General features: G+C 51.5%; 4 protein-coding genes across 4 annotated transcripts; 1 reads left to right on the top strand and 3 right to left on the bottom strand.

The window, feature by feature from the left end:
* Positions 1-2415: 2415 nt before the first annotated feature.
* On the top strand, positions 2416-4070 carry POX_d05975 (uncharacterized protein; the record flags this gene model as incomplete). The annotated part of the gene is made up of 2 exons (XM_050114805.1): positions 2416-3940; positions 4036-4070. 2 exons carry the CDS (start codon positions 2416-2418, stop codon positions 4068-4070), a joined length of 1560 nt encoding a protein of 519 aa, XP_049969756.1.
* Positions 4071-6881: 2811 nt separating this feature from the next.
* On the bottom strand, positions 6882-8967 carry POX_d05974 (uncharacterized protein; the record flags this gene model as incomplete). The annotated part of the gene is made up of 4 exons (XM_050114804.1): positions 6882-7619; positions 7697-8477; positions 8585-8715; positions 8884-8967. The coding sequence occupies 4 exons, from the start codon at positions 8965-8967 to the stop codon at positions 6882-6884; spliced, it is 1734 nt and encodes a 577-aa protein (XP_049969755.1).
* An 840-nt stretch (positions 8968-9807) lies between these two features.
* POX_d05973 (uncharacterized protein) lies at positions 9808-12499 on the bottom strand (the record flags this gene model as incomplete). Its single annotated transcript, XM_050114803.1, has 6 exons — positions 9808-9858; positions 9980-10461; positions 10946-11207; positions 11457-11743; positions 11847-12267; positions 12425-12499. The coding sequence occupies 6 exons, from the start codon at positions 12497-12499 to the stop codon at positions 9808-9810; spliced, it is 1578 nt and encodes a 525-aa protein (XP_049969754.1).
* Positions 12500-13774: 1275 nt separating this feature from the next.
* Positions 13775-16628, bottom strand: POX_d05972 (uncharacterized protein; the record flags this gene model as incomplete). The annotated part of the gene is made up of 2 exons (XM_050114802.1): positions 13775-14703; positions 14771-16628. 2 exons carry the CDS (start codon positions 16626-16628, stop codon positions 13775-13777), a joined length of 2787 nt encoding a protein of 928 aa, XP_049969753.1.
* Positions 16629-17573: the final 945 nt, after the last annotated feature.

Raw genomic sequence — 17573 nt, 5'->3', positions numbered from 1 at the left:
ACTCGACGCGACGACCTTTTGACACCCTACACCCCGTCATGAATTCTCTCTCCAGCTGCTTCTCCTTTTTATTTTTTATTTTTTCTCCCCTTTCTGATCACCTCATCCCACTCGCCTAATCACGTGATATTTCTTTTTTACCCCCACCTGTCCTGTCCCTCGGGATTGTGCGATTTTTTCTGGCTTGATTCCCCTTCGTGTTTGGTTTTTTATTGTCTTTGGTGGGAGGGTTCAGTTCCTTTCAAATGAATGGTGTCCTTCCGTTTTATGTCGTTTATTGTCGCCATTTCTGGGATCTACTCTCCACTCCTGGGCCGGAGACGTTTTAATATTTTCGTAATGTCTTTTGTGTCTAATGCGCTTGGTTTTGGATGATTGCACCGATTTTCTGGTACACAGTTGCATGAGGGTCACTCACCCCGTCTGCTGCCTGATTGCCGTGAAGCTGAGCAGGTGAATAGGAGGGTTACCACGACTGGAAAGAAGCAACACGAGGGATGTGGGCGGTGTTTACACACTTCCACTCCCGCATGCAGCTGTATAGTAGTAGCTCTATGACTGCAAATGTGAATGCTAAAAAGTGGATTGATGATGGGTACGTATCGGTTCTGGTTTTTGTTTTTTTTTTTCTTTTCTGGCTTGTTTTTCTCTATTGATATCAATCATTCAGAAGCTCCCTCTCGATGCCTTCTATTGACAAGGATCCGTTTTTAGTCGGAAGACAATCTAATCAGACAACCGTCTGATCCTCATCTTCTTTGGATGCGTATGATATACCTGGTCACACGATTTCAAGGCTCAGTATAAAGATGATTCGTAGACTGGTTCAATTTGACAATTCTCGCTTTCTGTTCAAAAATTGTCGGTTTCTTTACCCGCTGGGGCATACTGAAAAGTGAATCTGGCGTATGAGCTGGATTCCAGCGGTCTCTTTGGTGAGAGCAGATTTCGGACTCGAACATGGTTCTTTCCATGTGGCAAGCGTGAACAAGATCAGGTGGGGATACCAAGCTGTCCTTTGCTATTGTAGCTTTGACGAACTTGGTAGTTGTATTGATCGTGGGTACGTGAGGGAGTACATGTAGTGCTCAGTTTAAGTTTTTGATATCTAGAGTTTAATCGAGGCCCCGAGTTTCTGAATCTAGCTAATTAAAACTATTTACATAATTGTAGAATAGCTAGGTAGGTCATAAATTGCCCTTTTTTTCATCATCATCATCATCATCATCATCGGTAAACACGCAGCGTTCGAGAGACTAGTACTCTGACGTACCGAATGTCTGCTACGACCTTGCAGCGAGTACAGTAGCGGTGGTCCAAATGCGTTATTTCCACCCTCTCTTCTCTTCTCCTCCTTTCATCCTTTAGAAAGACACTCACCCAATCCAGTAACCTTCCCTGAACCACCTACTTCTCCAATTCTTTTTTTTTGTTCGCAAATTTTCCCAATTTCCCCCGTGCTACTGTCATGGACCTGTAAAATCGTAGTAGGACGATTGTTGAACTACTAGATTTAACCCCTCTCGCGTCCACTTGCTTCTTTCTTATCGCCACATATGTATCCAGGGGCCAAGGGAGGATCATAATAACTGTTTTTTCAACTCTGGTAAGAAGATTCCGATCCAGCCACCGGCTCTGTGCACATGATCACGTATGACGGCCAAGGTTTCTCCGACCAACCAGCAATCTACAGAGCGGGCGTGTTCAGTCCGTCGGCAATTTTTCTCGGAGAATTCAGCCTGCGTCGGTGGCCAAGTCACATTTTCATATCTTGAGAAGGATGGGGGGTTTCGCCAGTCCAGGGCTGGGCTAGTACTTGGGAGGGGAAAACTCCCCCTCCGATAGACAACGCCACGCATGTTCCAGCAGAGTAAAGTGCGCTTGGCTGAAGCGCACGGCGATATTCGATGGTGATAAAGGTGAGGAGAACATGACTCCTGCCTGCTGGCGATATTTACTCGGCTTGATCGCTACAGTTCAACTGTTGCATCTGCGTCGGCATCTGTATTTAGAATTTGCAATTTCCCGCGCTGAACATCAGCGTCGCGCCCTTGTGTGACAGACGCTACTTTGGTCTGCAGTTCTCACGCTGCAACGTGGCAGAAGCGTCGGGTATCGATAGGCAGAGTCGTATTGCATAGAGCTCAATGCGGGTGCTTGTTTTCAGCTTATGCTTTTCACGACACGCGTGTGAGCGTCGCCTTGTCCTCGGCTATCGATCGATTTCCCAGTCTCAAGAGGTGGTGGTTGAACCAGAGCTTTTGTGTGTCGACGCTCGTTGAGAAAGCACCTGCTCGAGTGCTACGTCTGTCGACGACCTAACTTGCTGACTTCCTTCAATTGAGAGGTTGATTTTCATTCCATCTTGATCTACTTGGAGGGGGGGGGAGGTTGACCACGAAATCGACCGGCAACATGGGCGTTGAAACACCGACTGAGAAACACCTTGCCCCCAGCCATGACTTGCCAATTTATGACCACGAGACGGGTGACATTGCCAGCGCTGGGGAGCTCGAGGAACTCCATCATCTGGGATACGAGCAGGAACTCAAACGCAATCGATCCGTTCTCACCTTGCTCTTTCAATCGCTTGCCATCGCAGCTATCCCCTATGGTGAAGGCAGTGCCTTGCTCAGCGCCATTTACGGCGGTGGACCGCTCGCAATCTTCATCGGATGGATCGTCGTGTGCTTTCTGGATCAAAGCATTGCCATGTCTCTAGCGGAGCTGGCTTCACGATACCCCACATCTGCAGGTCCCTACTACTGGTCGTTCCAGATTGCTCGCAGTAACAAAATCACCATCTCCTTCATCAATGCCTGGATTTGGCTCATTGGCAATTGGACCATTACACTCTCTGTCAACTTTGGCTTCGCCTCTTTGCTCTCCGCCACCATCTCCATGTATCACCCGGACTGGAGCGCGAATTCCTGGCAACTCTTGTTAATCTTCTACGCCGTCTGTCTCGGCAGTCTGATCATCTGCACATTTGCCAACAAATACCTGCCCCAAGTAGACATCGCCTGTGCCACCTGGACAGCGCTCACTATTATCGTCATCCTGATTGCCCTCTCCGTCAAAGCAGAAACAGGCCGTCACTCGGCCGCCTACGCTCTCACCCACTACGACACGTCTTTTGCCGGTTGGGGGAGGTTCACCTTCTTCGTCGGCCTCCTCCCCGCAGCATATACTTTCTCTGCCATCGGCATGGTCTCCTCCATGGCCGAAGAAGTTGCCAAACCCGCCACCCACGTACCCCGAGCCATCTCGCTCGCCGTCCCCGTCGGCTCCATCGCCGGCTTGTTCTTCATCATCCCCATCACCGTCACGCTGCCCCCACTCGAGGACATCGTCAACGCCCCCGGCGGTCAAGTCCTGCCCTATATCTTCCATCGAGTTATGGGCTCTCCCGGCGGTGGTCTTGCCCTCGTCTTTTTCGTGCTCGTCATCACCCTCTTCTGCAGCATCAGTATCACCGTCGCTGCCAGCCGTGCTACCTGGGCTGCCGCCCGCGACGAAGCCATCCCGCTCGCCAGTCTCTGGGCCCGTGTCCACCCCGGTCTTGGTGTCCCCGTCTGGTCTCTCATCCTCATCACCATCATCCAGATGCTCCTGGGTCTGATCAACCTCGGCTCCACCAGTGCGTTCACGGCATTTGTCTCTGTAGGCGTGATTGCCTTGGCGGCGGCGTATGCTGTGCCCATTGCGTTGAGTCTTTGGCATGGGCGGGAGGAAGTGTCTAAGGCGCCATGGAATTGTGGACGGACCGTGGGCACGGCCGTGAATGTATTGGCGTTGGCATGGATTGCGTTTGAGTTGGTCTTGTTCAGCATGCCCATGGCGTTGCCGGTGACGGCGGCGTCGATGAATTATGCTTCCGTCGTGTTTGTCGGGTTCATGGCCATCTCAGCGGCTTGGTATGGGGTGTATGCGAGGAAACGTAAGTCATTTTTCGAAGCTCTGGATTATTCGGAGGGTGATTCTCCCGAGAGAACAATTCAATTGGGAGTTTGCTGACATACTGGGCCATGACAGATTACAAAGGTCCGCCTGAGACGGACGCTTTGTGAAATTAGGAGCATTTTCTAGATACTCAATTTTGGTTACTTGGAAAGGGGTATACATTCTTCATAGTCATTCATGCACGGTAAAACACAATGCAAATATTTCACGAGTTCCTCGGCCTCTCTCTCTCTCTCTCTCTCTCTCTCTCTCTCTCTCTCTCACCAAGTCAATCAACTCCGAAACGATTCATCTTCCATGATCCCTGATCTGTCTTTACTCCTCACGTCTTACCCCGGTCGTAGATAGATACAGTGTCCCTACGCTTGACCACCTGAATACTTCCTCGTTTTCCATTTTACACCTAGATGATGCTACATACTACCTGCCTGCTCGCTCGTCCCACAAATGAATGATTTCCATATCTGGTTATCTGAGACCCATGATGATTGGTAGAAAAGTTCAGGCACAGATCCGTCGTCGGGTCTATCAATTTCTCTTTCCACGATAGGGCAAGCAAGTATTTCGTGGGATTTTATTACATCGCTTCAGTCAAGTTGAGGTTGACAGGATTGTCGAATGCAAGGCTTATTTGAGAAACGTGGTTTATAATAGATGTGGTACGGTATGTATATGCGGTGGTAAAAAGGCTTTTGAATTTATTTTTTTTTCTGATTCTGTCCATGTTCATGCCCTTATCTTTCGGATATGATGTGTCCCATGGAAATGATAAAGTATTTGAATACACTAATGAATACTGTGGCTTTAAGCAGCACATCATGTGATACGTAGGGACTAGGTACCAGGGTCTCCAGCTGCAGACACCAACACATCCAACTCGTTTCTACACGTCCTTTCCTCCAACTAGTGAAGCGCTAGGCTCACCTCAACCTTGTCGGTGTGTGCCTTGGAAAAGAACAAAAGATGAAGACCAATTGGAAGAAAGATATCGTCCCCCCACCGCCAATGAGTCTACTCTATTTCTTATTTTCCAACGTTGACCCCCAGCTATTCCCGGATACTTTCAAATCACAGGGTCTTTATGGATAGTATAAGCTTTGAATCGGTAAAGTATCAGAATGTAATAAAAATTTCATCAGGCCTTAAGCACGTGAATTTAGGTACTTTCATTCTAATACCTCCTTCGACCTGAATTAATGGGTTACATCAATTATCAGGATGACCACTCAACCCATCTAAAAAGGTAGCTACCACGGAAAGTTCACTATGATCAGAAACCCCAAAAAAGAGAATTTTGAGCCGGAATCTTCCTCTGGGGTGCGGGGCATCCCACTTTCCACTTTTCCCTCTATTATAAAAGGGTGTTGTGTTTCCCCCCTGCTACCATCCTAAGAGCCAACTTTTGCCTTCTTCAATCCATCTATCTCTCTCTAATTCTGACAAGTACTCTTTTTTTTCAAATCTGACTTTTCTTCATTCGAGACTGATATCAACATTAGAAAGGAAGACCTTGATTCCCGCCCTCTCAATCATCAGTATCACTATGCCTCAGGGAAAGGGTTACAATGTGACTAGCTCTGGCACTAATAGCCAGGTAGGTTACCTTTTTTTTTCTGTTTCAAAAGACCTTGTATGAGGTTGATACAGAAATGTATTGTTGAACCTTGGGGTTTGGATTGTTGATATCTACCCATGATCCATTATATGGATCATGGTTATCATTCTCATTGATATTGATATCGTTGTTCTTGCGTGGAATTTGTTGAATCTTGCCGATTCGTTTCCATTTCTCCATTCCCCACGGGGCTTCCAGGCCTTCTCCACTATCTTGGGTGGGAATCGGGGGGTCATTCATGAAAAGAGAAGGGGGAATGGTAGAAACTACAACGGACAAATGGCTAACTTTCTCTCTCTCTCTCTCTCTCTTCCACGACACAGGGCAACCACTACTGCTCGCGTGATTACGGCTCTAGCGCCTCCAATTCCAACAGTTATCACTATTCGAATAGGTAAGTGTCAGGGGGGGGTTGGGTTTTGAGAGATATGAGTCTGTTTGTTCTCTCTCTCCTCTTTTATACTCTCTTTTTCACGGGTCTCTTGAACCATACAAAGATCAATCTTTCTTCTTCTTCTTCTTCTTCTTCTTCTTCTTCTTCTTCTTCTTCTTCTTCTTCTTCTATCCCCGGGTTCAATTGGTCTTTCGGTGATGGAGAAAGAGAGAACAGGGAACCCCTTTCTCTACATTAGCATGACAGTTGGAATCTCACCTGGAAAGAAAAAGGATACTGACTACACCTTTCCCCACCAGCAATGGATCCTACTACTACTCCAATCCAAACGGGAGTACTTATTACAACAATGGAAGTGGTGGTTCAACCTACACTACTCCTTCGGGCCAGAGTTCTGGTTCTGGTTCTGGTTTCAGCTCGGGATCTGGCAAGAACTAGGAGGAGGGTTTTTCCCAGCGTGAGTGTGACTGTGAATGGGAAAGATTGTGCTAGTGAACGAGGGGGGGTTGGAAAGAGGGGAGTGTTTTCCCCCCTTCTCTGGGTGGATTGATGTTGGTTCTTGTGTGGCGTGATTGACGAGAGATGAGAAATTGGAATCTTGGATGATTTAGTTCTTGTTGAGAGGAAAAGTATCTCCGAAAACGCATGGAGAGAGAACAATTGTTGTCTTGATTTTAGTTCTATCTAGAGAATAAGATATGAGTAGAGTCCCGAAATTTGGTAGAAAGGCTCAAAAATATGAAATAGGGAGAAAAGAAGAGAAGAGCATCGAACAAGCTTGTCAAAGGTCAGTCTTTACCTTTATATGGTTATCCATGAGACCTCATCCATCATGGTCATCTGGTTACATATGTGTGTATGCAGTATGCTGAGAATCGGTACGCGTCGTGACTCGTTCACCTTCAAGATTTACTTCAAATCCACCAGGGACCCCGTCTCGGGCTCATTCTCGCTTCCTCCCCGTCGTGGACGCGCAATTCCCTCACTGGGAAAATGTCGCGTATTCGTTGGCAGATCGCTCGGCCGCCGTCGGCGACGAACAAGTTGATACCCCCGATCCAATTCAATCTCAATCGCCTCGCGGACCTTCAACGTGCTGACCGCAGGCCAAACCCCTCGCTCTCCCTTCAGCGTCCACTCGGCGACCCGAGATCGCGTCGGCTGCTGGAAGATCTTCCAGAAATCACTCAGCGACAGATCCGGTACAAGGGTCAGATTCGGCCCCGGAATGGTTTCTCCAATAAGGAGACGGCTCAACGAGCCCGGGAGGAGACCGAGATAATCGAGCTGGCGCAGCCGGTGGCGGGTTTCAGCGAGGGCGAGTCGTGTGATGGAGCGGGTGGTTTTACCCCACCCGGTTTGCCGGCGATCCAGGAGATTGAGTTCAGCGTGAAGGAACGGGACAATATAGGGACGCGCTTGGGAGACGATAAAGTGATTGACGTTGAAAAGTTCGGCGATGCGGGCTAGAGGGGATTCGCCGTCGTTGTAAGTGACTTGGCTCCAGGGCTGAAAGACGGCGTCTTTGGTGTGGGACCAGGGAATGATCGAGCCGGTTTCATCTTTGCAGTAGATGGTGACTGGTTTGTTCGAGGACATGGATGAAACGGCCGAGGCGTTGGAGGCGACGGCGGCAGACCAGATCAGCTAGAAGGAATAATTCCAAATGAATCAGCCAACATCCAGACTCATTTTCTCTTTTTGGGTTTGTGGGAGAAACCTACCACGTTCGGTGCAGTCAAATAATTCAACAAGTTTGGCGTCCCCGTCTTCCCTGCCGTAGCAATGGTGATGTTCAAGATGCGTTTGGACCTGGCATACGCCTCTTCAAAAGTCAAGTCACCCACATTCGCCCGGACACATTCTTCCAAAAGATCCATGTCGTACAGATAACCCTTCAGAAGCAGTCGTTTCACTCTCCGGAGACACGTCCACATCCAGCTCTCCTGGGCATGTGCCTTACGCCGCTGGTCAAACGCAGACAGATCGACTGTGTCACCATTCACCATGGCAAGTAACTCATTTTCAGTGTGGATGCCCACCAGCGCTGCAATCATCGCCCCAGTTGCCGTGCCCGTGATGATTCGCGGTAAGAGTCCTTGTAAATGCAAAGCCTTGACCACGCCGAGGTGGCACACTCCGAAGGCGGATCCGCCTTGAAGCAACAAGGTTGTTCGTCCAAAGGCTTGCCGAGTGTCGTGGAGGAGTTCCAGTTTCGCTTGGGATGTGAAACCACTGCTTTGCATCGGCAATGGCTGTAGCGAGGCGACATATTGGATCGACAGCGCAACTTGGGTGATGTAGTCGTCAATGAGCAGCTTTGTACCCGCATATGCATGCGTGAATAGTTTTGTCGATGTGATATTGCCCAGATTTCGCACCAGACCGGATCGAAGCAAGTTTACCAGTGTGAGAATGTCCTCAGTCTCACGAGCACTCATCAAAGCCTCGAGACGGCCCAGGATAAGTCGATAGTCGTAGTGACGACTAACTGGGTTTTGACGCCTGAAAGACGGGGAGGAGTCAGTCAGGAGCGCTTCGGATCACCCTCATCTTTTGGTCCTTGAGACCTCTTCTATGGCGAATCCCGCATCAAAATCAACTCGTCTCACCAGATATCTTTGCTCAAAAGCTCGTCGAGCTGGAACGCAGCATCCTCCCATTGTTCATAATTCTGCGCTGTAGCCAGTGTATGAAGCAGTCTTTTCTTGGGAGATTTTGAATGCCACCATGAGAATACTTTCTAAAGGTCGAATCAGTCTTTTTTTTTCACTACTTGTTCTTCCGGCCCCCTGTCCATTTCCACCATAGTAGGAAAAACTCTCGTCGGTTCTGGCGGGAGCATCCACCGGCTGCGGCATCCCAACCAGCTCGCCAAGCCCTCGAACCCTCAGAACAAGATCTCACTTACACGATTCCAGAACTGGGCCACGTCCAAGATCAAACCGAATATACCCAGGATAACAGTCCATAGACCGAACATCCGGGATGCCATTTGCGCGGGTACTCTCAAAGTATCAAAGTTTCTCAGGGAGGAATAAGGTGGCACAGAGGGGGAGGATGATGCCTCCTGTCGCAAAGGCCCGGTGGAGCTGGGCTGGACTGTCACATGCGATTAGTTATGCCAGAGCATCACACGCCGGCATTGGAAGCGACATGTGAGAAAAGGCTTGTCTGAGAGTATCTGAGAGGGGGAAGGACGTGAGATTCTGATATTAAAGATCAATTGAAAATTCTAGTCACGGATGGTGTGGAAGACGAGGAAGGTGTTCTGGGAGGGGGAACGTTTTGGTGATGAAAAGGTGACATTCCCGTGACAATGCCGAAGTTGGCGCAACCCTCCAAATCCTCGACTTCACGGGAGGCGCATGTGGATATTTTCAAGAATCACACTCACGTACAAAAGGGCTGCCAATTACAAAGTCGAATGGTAAATCATCTCCTCAAGTGTACGGACTTTGTTGGCTCGTGAGTATAGGCGGATCGCAAAGTTGCCGGGCGTCTCATATCACACTACCACCGAGAATAAGTCGAACTGCTCAAATGAATCCAATCGATTGCCGGGGCTGAAGAGAACTAGGCGAATAGCAAGAAATCTAGGCCTCGCAGCTCGAGGGAGAATTTACCATGGCGACCACGTAGAGCCGAAAAGCAATTGCATTACATTTCTTCATTACAGATCCCGATGTGCAAAAAAGGTGGAAAAGAGAAATTGTGAATTTTGCAAGATCGTTTGATTTTTGTCATTTCGCTTTGCTTCCCTAATATGCAAGTAGGCGAAATTAAAAAAGAAAGCTTCTCCCGGACACCCGAACCCAATTCAAGGAGATGTCATTTACTCCTCAATGATGTTGCCCCGCTCAGAAACGTACAGACCGTCCAAGAACTGTAGGAGTAGAGTCAGTATATGTCCAAGGCAAGTGACAAGACAGTAAATCGATTCGAGAGCAGGAGGTCTCGAATCAATCGCAGTGACTCGAATTCGGTGCTGATTGATCAGTACATACCTTACGGATATCCTTGTTTCGGACACGGCAGATCTGCTGGATATCGGCGGCGCTCTGGGACACATCCTCCAGGGAGTTACCGGAGAGCTGGAGCTCGTCCTTGACGTTGGGGGAGGTGATGATGTCGACGCCGGGGCGGGCAGAAACGCGGCGAACGAACTTCTCACCCAGGAAGTTGCGGATCTCGATGTCGGTGCCGCCGGTCTCAGCGTTCTTCTCGAGGTTGACGTTGATGGGGAAATGGGCGTAGACGTAGCGCATCTTGTACAGGAAGCCACGGGTAACACCGATGATCAAGTTGTTGATGATGGTGCGGACGGTGCGGAGGGTAGCAACACCCTTGCGAGCACCGTGGTGCAGCTCGATCGAGATGATGTTCTTCTCGGGGCGACCGAAGGTAACGGCGATGTGGGACAGGTCCTTGACGAGCTTGCCACGGGGGCCCTCGACGGTCACAACCCGCGAACGAATGTGAACCTTCACTGTAGGGCGAAGAAGAAAAAAAGTCAGCGAATGTTTGACTTTCCTCGAAGCGTGCGCATATTCGCATGGTACACGGGTAAAGGCTGGACAAAAAAAATAGCCCTGTGTGCTCTTCAACTATTTCAAAACACACAAAACGTTTCCAGTTCAGCCTGGCCCAGATCCAGAATCGCCGAGAGATGTGAGGTTCCCCGTAGACAGAGAAAGATCAAAATCAAGATTTCCACCTCTTGCGTGAGAGATAGTAGCGATATCGCACAGTCGATAGAACTTTCACCGATCGGTCTGTCTCTTTCGCAAATCATGTTCGCTCCAAAGTGTAGGGCCAGAGTCGTGATCTGCTCGAGTCAAAAAAGACACAGCACAGCTATCGCCCGCCGAAAACTCCCGCCCATCTCTCACAAATGCACACACATCATATCTTTTGCGACTCTGGAATCCGGCACTTCCTCCCAACAAAACAAGTAGAAATCGATAGCTCACCATTGTCCGGAATGGGCAGCCGTTCCTCGGAGTGAATGTACCGCATCTTGACTGCGTGGGTGGAATTGGCCGAGGGGGTTGAATTGTCGTTGTCGGGAGAGTCGAAATTCGGGATGGACTTGATGGTGGAGCGAAATTGAACGTCACGGGATTGTGCGTCGCTTAGGGCCTGTTCCGGATTAGCGTAGGGTTGCTTATCGGGTAGGATTATCACCACGTGATCTAGCGCCGGGCCCCACGGTGGGCTGCCGAAAAGATCGGGCTGGATGTTTGCTTAGTTTGATTCCGCGTCTCATCAACGCATCACGTGGGCTTGGCGCTCGAGCGGACGTTATCCTGAAGCCGTCACTCCAACGGCGAAGCAGTCAGAAAACCTGTCGCATTTGGCGCGTGCAGGGAGATAGACAATCTTCAGATGATGGGTAATCATCGATGAAATGTACATTATGTTATTACTAAACGCCGGCCATGAAAAATAACAGTCTGCAAATCATGCCGAGGCCTTGCGGACGGCGCTCGACAGCCACTTCCCGCCCATTTGTCGTAGTTTCGGGCCCAGCTCATCGCTGTGGTCCAAGGCCGCCATATCGTCTCCACCTCCAATACTCTTCCCATTGACCATGACATTGGGCACCGTTCCCCGGCCAGTTGTCTCCCGTAAAAGCTGCTGCAATGCCGGTCCGATCGGGTGCTGATCCAGCTCGACAACGAATGGCGCTGGGGAGATATCGTAATGGCCCAGCAGGATGTCCTTGGCTCTCTTGCTGTGCGGACAATACGACTTGGAAAAGATGATCACTAGGAATGGTTGATGATGGTCAGCACATGCATTGGTTCTCGGCTGTGCATGAGAAAAAAATCCAAACACAGAAGGAGCGAATTCAGAAGCGTGATAGCATACCTGGAGCTCTCTTCAAGATATCATTCAAGACGCTCTTCGCATCCTCTTGCTCCGGGGTCTCCTGCTTCTCGTCCTTCCCCTCTGCCTGATCTTTCCCCTGGACGTGCTCCGTCTTCGCTGACGCGTCCTGTCCACCCTTGGCTTTTGGAATTGTCATCTTCGTCCGTCCCGCAATCGGAATCTCTTCGATATCGTCACTCTTGCTGTCTGCGACCTTGGCGACTGGGACTGCGGGTCTCTCCGCATCATCAATGATCGCCTTTGAGCCTGCGGCGCCGGCGCCAGCGCCGTTGCCAGGTTTCTGCGAGCCTGAGAAATGGCTGTTCTCATGTGACTTTGTGTTTTTCGCCTCCTCTTTGGCTCGCATAGCGGCCAGTGTGGAGCGGTAGAACTTTTGGTTTTGGATCTTGCTTGCTTCGCCCTATAGATGCAAATGAAAAAAAAGAAAAAGGTCTCGTAAGCTTCCATGTCAAGAGCTCCAGTGTTCTTCCTCCGGTTTGCCTTTTCTCTTTTTCTATTTTTCAATGGAAGCGTGAGGCGGGGAGCCATGGGGAAAGCTTCACACGACGGATCCATACCGAATAATAGAACATCATCACCAAGATCGCCATGACCGCAATTGCGATCAAGCGAACGCGCCGTTGCGAAACCATTATAGAACACTACCCAAATCAGGGCACTGCTGCGACCGTCACGTGGAGGAATGAGATGAAGAGATATCCGATGGTCGAAACCAGAGCGAGGCTGGTGGACTGAAGGGTTGAAGGTCTGGATTTCATTTCGTTGGCGGCCGAGACTGAGAGATCGGGTGGGCCGGCCCCTCAGAGTGATGGACGTGACACTCGGCAGACGACAGGGGGGACGATGGAGAAATGGAGGTGGATGACGGGTAGCCAATCTGAGGCGGCTGAGCTCACCGGATTAATTTCCCGGCGCCAAGAAGGTGAACCATGTCCAAGCTTCGGGAACACGGACTTTGGGTTTGGCTGGAGTACAGTTCACGTTTGACTGTTTTTCCGGATAGAGGAGTTTGGTGATATCGATGGGAGTTTCTCGCGGCAAAAGACTCCTTCCTGGCGAGGCTGGGCCGATACCCGTAGAAAATATGAGAAGTTGGAGATGAAGATGGTTCGAGATTTGATGTTAAGCGGTGTCGGGTGGAGTCGATGTTTGATGATTCAGGGGCTGGTTGTGGCGGACTTGCACGCTACAGAATATATACATCCAGGGACACACCCACCTCCTCCAACCGCGCACTTAGGTACTGCTGGCATCGGGCACCAGGTGGATACTAACAAAGTGCACATGCAAAGTACATAGGTACCAAATGCACATTTCGACGCGTATCACCAATATGCCGTCCGTTGCCCGGCAGGTCTCAACCTCGGACTACATCATGTACTCCGCGACGTCCGGAAAAAGCAAATGCTAAGTGTAGTGTATTCGTGGAAATTTACAGACAGCTAGAGGGGGTATTTTGCAAGAACACAAGAACGAAGGAGCTCGCCGCAGTATCAAAAGGGGGAAAATGTGACAAGGCAGAGCAGGGATCCGGGATTAGGTTGAGATTGGTATGAGAGTAGACTGCAGGCCGTGAGCCGTAGAGGGTATGACATGGTGCGGCGGGAGAAGAAGGCAGACAGGAAATCGGTGTCGAGGATCGCAGACCTGCTGTAATACTCGGTTGAGACGACGATCAGAAACGAGAGAGTAGGCCAACAGGGTATGGGTGAGAACGGCAACAGAGGAGTAGGTTTAAATGGGTCAGCCAAGAGACGCCCTGACCGAGGATTCCGCCCAGACAAGGGGCGAAGAAAAAGAGGGCCAGAGAGTAAAAGAAGAGATGCAGGGTGTGACAGGGAATGCAAAAGAGGAAAGTCTCCAAGGGGCATCATCAACAGCCTGGCCATTCACACGGCTTGCTACAGTCAGGCCTGAAGAGAGACACTTGGCCGTGCAGCTTGCGAGGCAGTCGCCCGACGTCGGCCCTGTACGATGGTGGTCCAATCCTCCCACTCTTTGGCGATTTCGGTGAGGACGTTGCCCATCACTTTGGCGGAGGCCATGAGCCCGTGTCCCTCACCCTCGAGGATGCGCACCTCACAACGTCGCATGGTCTTGCCGAGCCATTGGACATTCTCAACGGGCACGCGAGTATCCTTGCTGCCGTGGTGGATGACAGTCGCCCTTGTGATGTCCACATACCGGAACCCGATCGTCTGGCGCCGTTCCAGACACACCAGGAGATCCACTGCCGGGTTGGCATTGGCAGTGGCGAGAGCCCAGATGTGGTGTGTCAGTCGGGTGTCGTAGTCACGCTGTCGTTCCAGCTCATCCTCGACAGTCTTTGCCGGAGTGTCGAGGGTCGCATCGCCATGTCGGTACGTTTCATGCCCGGCATTGGACGGTTTAAAGGGCTCGATGACAGAAGGCGAGATCATCTGGGATGGATTGAACTCGGCCGCCGATCCCACGACAGGATGAGCTGGACTATCCTCTTTGGCGGTGTCTTTGGTGGGTTTCTTCTTCGCTCGTCGGGAAGACTTTGGGAGGCTGGCGGTGATGCTGGCACTCGTCGCACTCAAAAAGCTTGTATTGGCTACTTTGAGGAGAGACGTCGGGAGCGCACGGAGGATCCGCTGAGAGTAGGGCACGGCATTCGCGGGCACCGGGTCTTTTGGGGACCCAATGCTAGATAGCTGAGAGGGAGGGATCCAGGGGGCGAGAAGGTGAACCCGTCCACGGATGTGCTGGGGAATGCGCAACGCCGTCGCGAGGGCGTAAATGGCGCCAGCTGAGTGTGCCAAAATGGAGAATTTCGTCACTCGCAGATGATTACACACAATGGCAACATCGTCTATAGAAAGGTCAGCGTGTATGTCATTGTTACGAGCGGGGAGGAGCCGAGTGAGGAGAGTCCTTACCTGGCCAGCTGAGTGGGGTGTTGGGCTCATCTGGATGATACGGTCCACTTTCACCCACCCCGGGACGGTCAAGAGTGACTAGGCGCAAGTTCAGCGTCCGTGCCAACTCATCATAGAATGCCATGAGATACCGTGTCAGCCCCATCCCGAGACAGCAAAGCACCACATGGCCCTTGGGGTCGCCAACTTCCGAGAAAGCGATCGTCCGGCCCGTCGTGGGATGAGGCACCCTCTGCGTGAGTTTGGGGGAGATTGTGTAGGCCTCTACCGCAAGATCAATCGAGTCTGCACTGGATGGCCGCTCGTGATGCACGGACGGGCGGCCAACAGCCGGTGGACTAGAGGGGGTACGACGGTGAGAGGGTCGGGGAGAAGCCGGGCTCATCATCTGCCTCTGTTCCAAAGTCTCGAGTCCCAGCTGGTCCGACAGCTGCCTCTGGATTTGGGGTGGAATGGTTGGAGGCTTCGAAGACAATGCGGGACTAGCCAGCGGGGTGCGATTCTTGCCCGTCATGACCAAGGGTGATGGTGCGCTTTCATGAAAAAAGGGGGAATGGTCTTCCACCGGATTTGTGTGCTGTTTGGCGCTACGGCTTTGGTCGATTTGGCTGCTGGAACGGGAGGGCTTCGACGGTCTTGTCGATGATGACCCAGCCCGGCCAGCAAGATCATCCCCGGCGGCCATGTCAGAGGTCATTTTTTGATGCCGGTCTTTCACCTCCTGTATTTTTTGAATGACCTGCTCCGCGTCGTTTCTCGATCCTGGCGCCCCATTTTCTGCCAACGGAGCCTCCTGGCTGGCCGTGGAAGAGTATCGGCTGTGCCGTACAGACTGCCGCCGCCTCGAACTCGACGACTGACTATGACGGTGGCGGAGCGATGAGGCCCGCGTGGGAATGGCGCGTCCGCTTCCAATTCCGCCGGGTTGGTCAGCCGCATCTGGAGAAGTCTGACGAGACAGCTGGTCTCGCTTGGGCGTAGAGGACGTTGTCAAGGGTTGTTGAGTTGACGCCTCCTCCGATGGTCCGTTCGGCGAAACCGCGCTTGGTGCCGTTTCCTCGGCGACATTGGCCATGGAGTACATGGAGCGCAAACTCGCTCGGTTTCGAGGCGTGTTATGCCAAAGGCTGTCACTGTAGCTACTCGACCGACGCAGGCGATCCGTCTGGAAGTCCTTATCGTACCGTAATTCCCGCGACGATTTTCGTAACAGTCCTAGGTGACCCTTGAGGCTCCTGGTCCGCCCAGCAGAGCTGTTTGACGCGATACTCGGCGCTGCGGAGACGGGAGGCGCAGGTTCGGTGCTGATGGTTCCAAAGGCGGCGTGTTCGGACGGAGTTCGCACCGACGCCTGCGATTCTCGGGAGTGTGGACGTGAAGAGGAGTCGGTGGGCTTGAAGGGTTTGTATCTGGGCGACCGTGGGGATCTTTGCGACTTGGGAGAAGGGGGCGCTCTGGCCATTCGAATGATTGGGGATGAAGCGGCATCATCTGGATGCAAGAGGGTTTGCGAATAGTCCTCGGCAGTTGCGCAGGTGCTCACGCTCACTCGAGAGCCATTCTTCGTCAATGGGGGACGTTTCAGTGAGAGAGCGGATTGCAGGGTTTCTGGAACAGGGAGGTCGGAGGGGCTGGAGGGATCCAGGCGCGGGATATTATCGAAGTGTGAGTTGAGGGGGACTGAGATCGCAGAGAGCGATGAGATCAGGGACGAGATGACCTCGGGTGACGTTGGGTCGGATGTACCGCTAGGTGCTGGGTCCCGTTGCGAGACTGACTTGTTGCGGCGCCGATTAAGCAGAGCGGAATCCACCAGCTGATGCTGGGCCAGGGTTGGGAACGGCTCGTCGAGATGCATGGCGTTCAATAGTCTGGTTTTCCTCCCGAGGTATATGGTGCGGTGCACCCTCCCGCGAGTCTGGAGTCAAACCCCCCCGTCGGAGGGAAGATGGAAAAGGGGAAGAGCAGAATCAAGGTCCACGGCACAAGAGGGTTCAACAGACGCTGCGCATGATCTGCGACAATTGGAGGATCACTGCAGCACTGGACTCCCTTGAGTGAGATCCAATTATTCAATTCCAGAATTTGCAGAGAGGGAGAGGGAAGAGAAAGGAGGGGAGACAGGGAGGGGCGCTGAGTTGATAGATCGCGAGGCTCGGTCTTCCGCGGACGAAAAACAAGCCCCCCTTACTTGGAGACTGATTTTGATAGCGAGGTCGGGGGTGATAAGGAAAGAGTTTCAAGAGAGTGACTGAACGTACACCACTGCATCACCAGGGTTCTTAAGGAATGATCAAGTAACGGGTTCAGAGCAAAGGAGTGGCTGGTTCTAAGAGGCTGCACACATTTGCACAGTCAAGAGGCAAGGCTGGACGGGCATGGCAAGGCTGGCGCACCAGAAGATCCGACGGGCTGGGCAAACGCGCGTGTGATATACATCGAACCCAGTCTCGTGAGTAAGTGGAGTGGTGTTGTTTGGATTTGCTTTTTTTTCCCTTTTCCTCCGAAAAACCCCCCTTCTCCACATGAATAATCATCCAAGCGTGGCAAGGAAGGTTACGGTTCTCCTAAACCAACTCGGCATTGCCATTCTCCTTGGGTGGGCCGGCGGAGGAAAATTAGCGTTGGAGGGTCGAGCTCCACCGAAATGGAGCCCAATTTCCCACCACCATTGAAACGGAAGTTTCTGCTCAGAGGGTCAACCAGGTGAGGCGAACCTTTCCAGTCATGCTACCTGGGATATGATTTGGAATTAAAAAGATGGAGACAGCCGAGAAGCCCAACATACAGATTTGGATCTGAC

This window comes from Penicillium oxalicum, chromosome IV (genome assembly GCF_001723175.1).
Source record: "Penicillium oxalicum strain HP7-1 chromosome IV, whole genome shotgun sequence".
In the NCBI taxonomy this organism is placed as follows: domain Eukaryota; kingdom Fungi; phylum Ascomycota; class Eurotiomycetes; order Eurotiales; family Aspergillaceae; genus Penicillium; species Penicillium oxalicum.
This window is presented reverse-complemented; position numbering and strand designations above follow the sequence as displayed.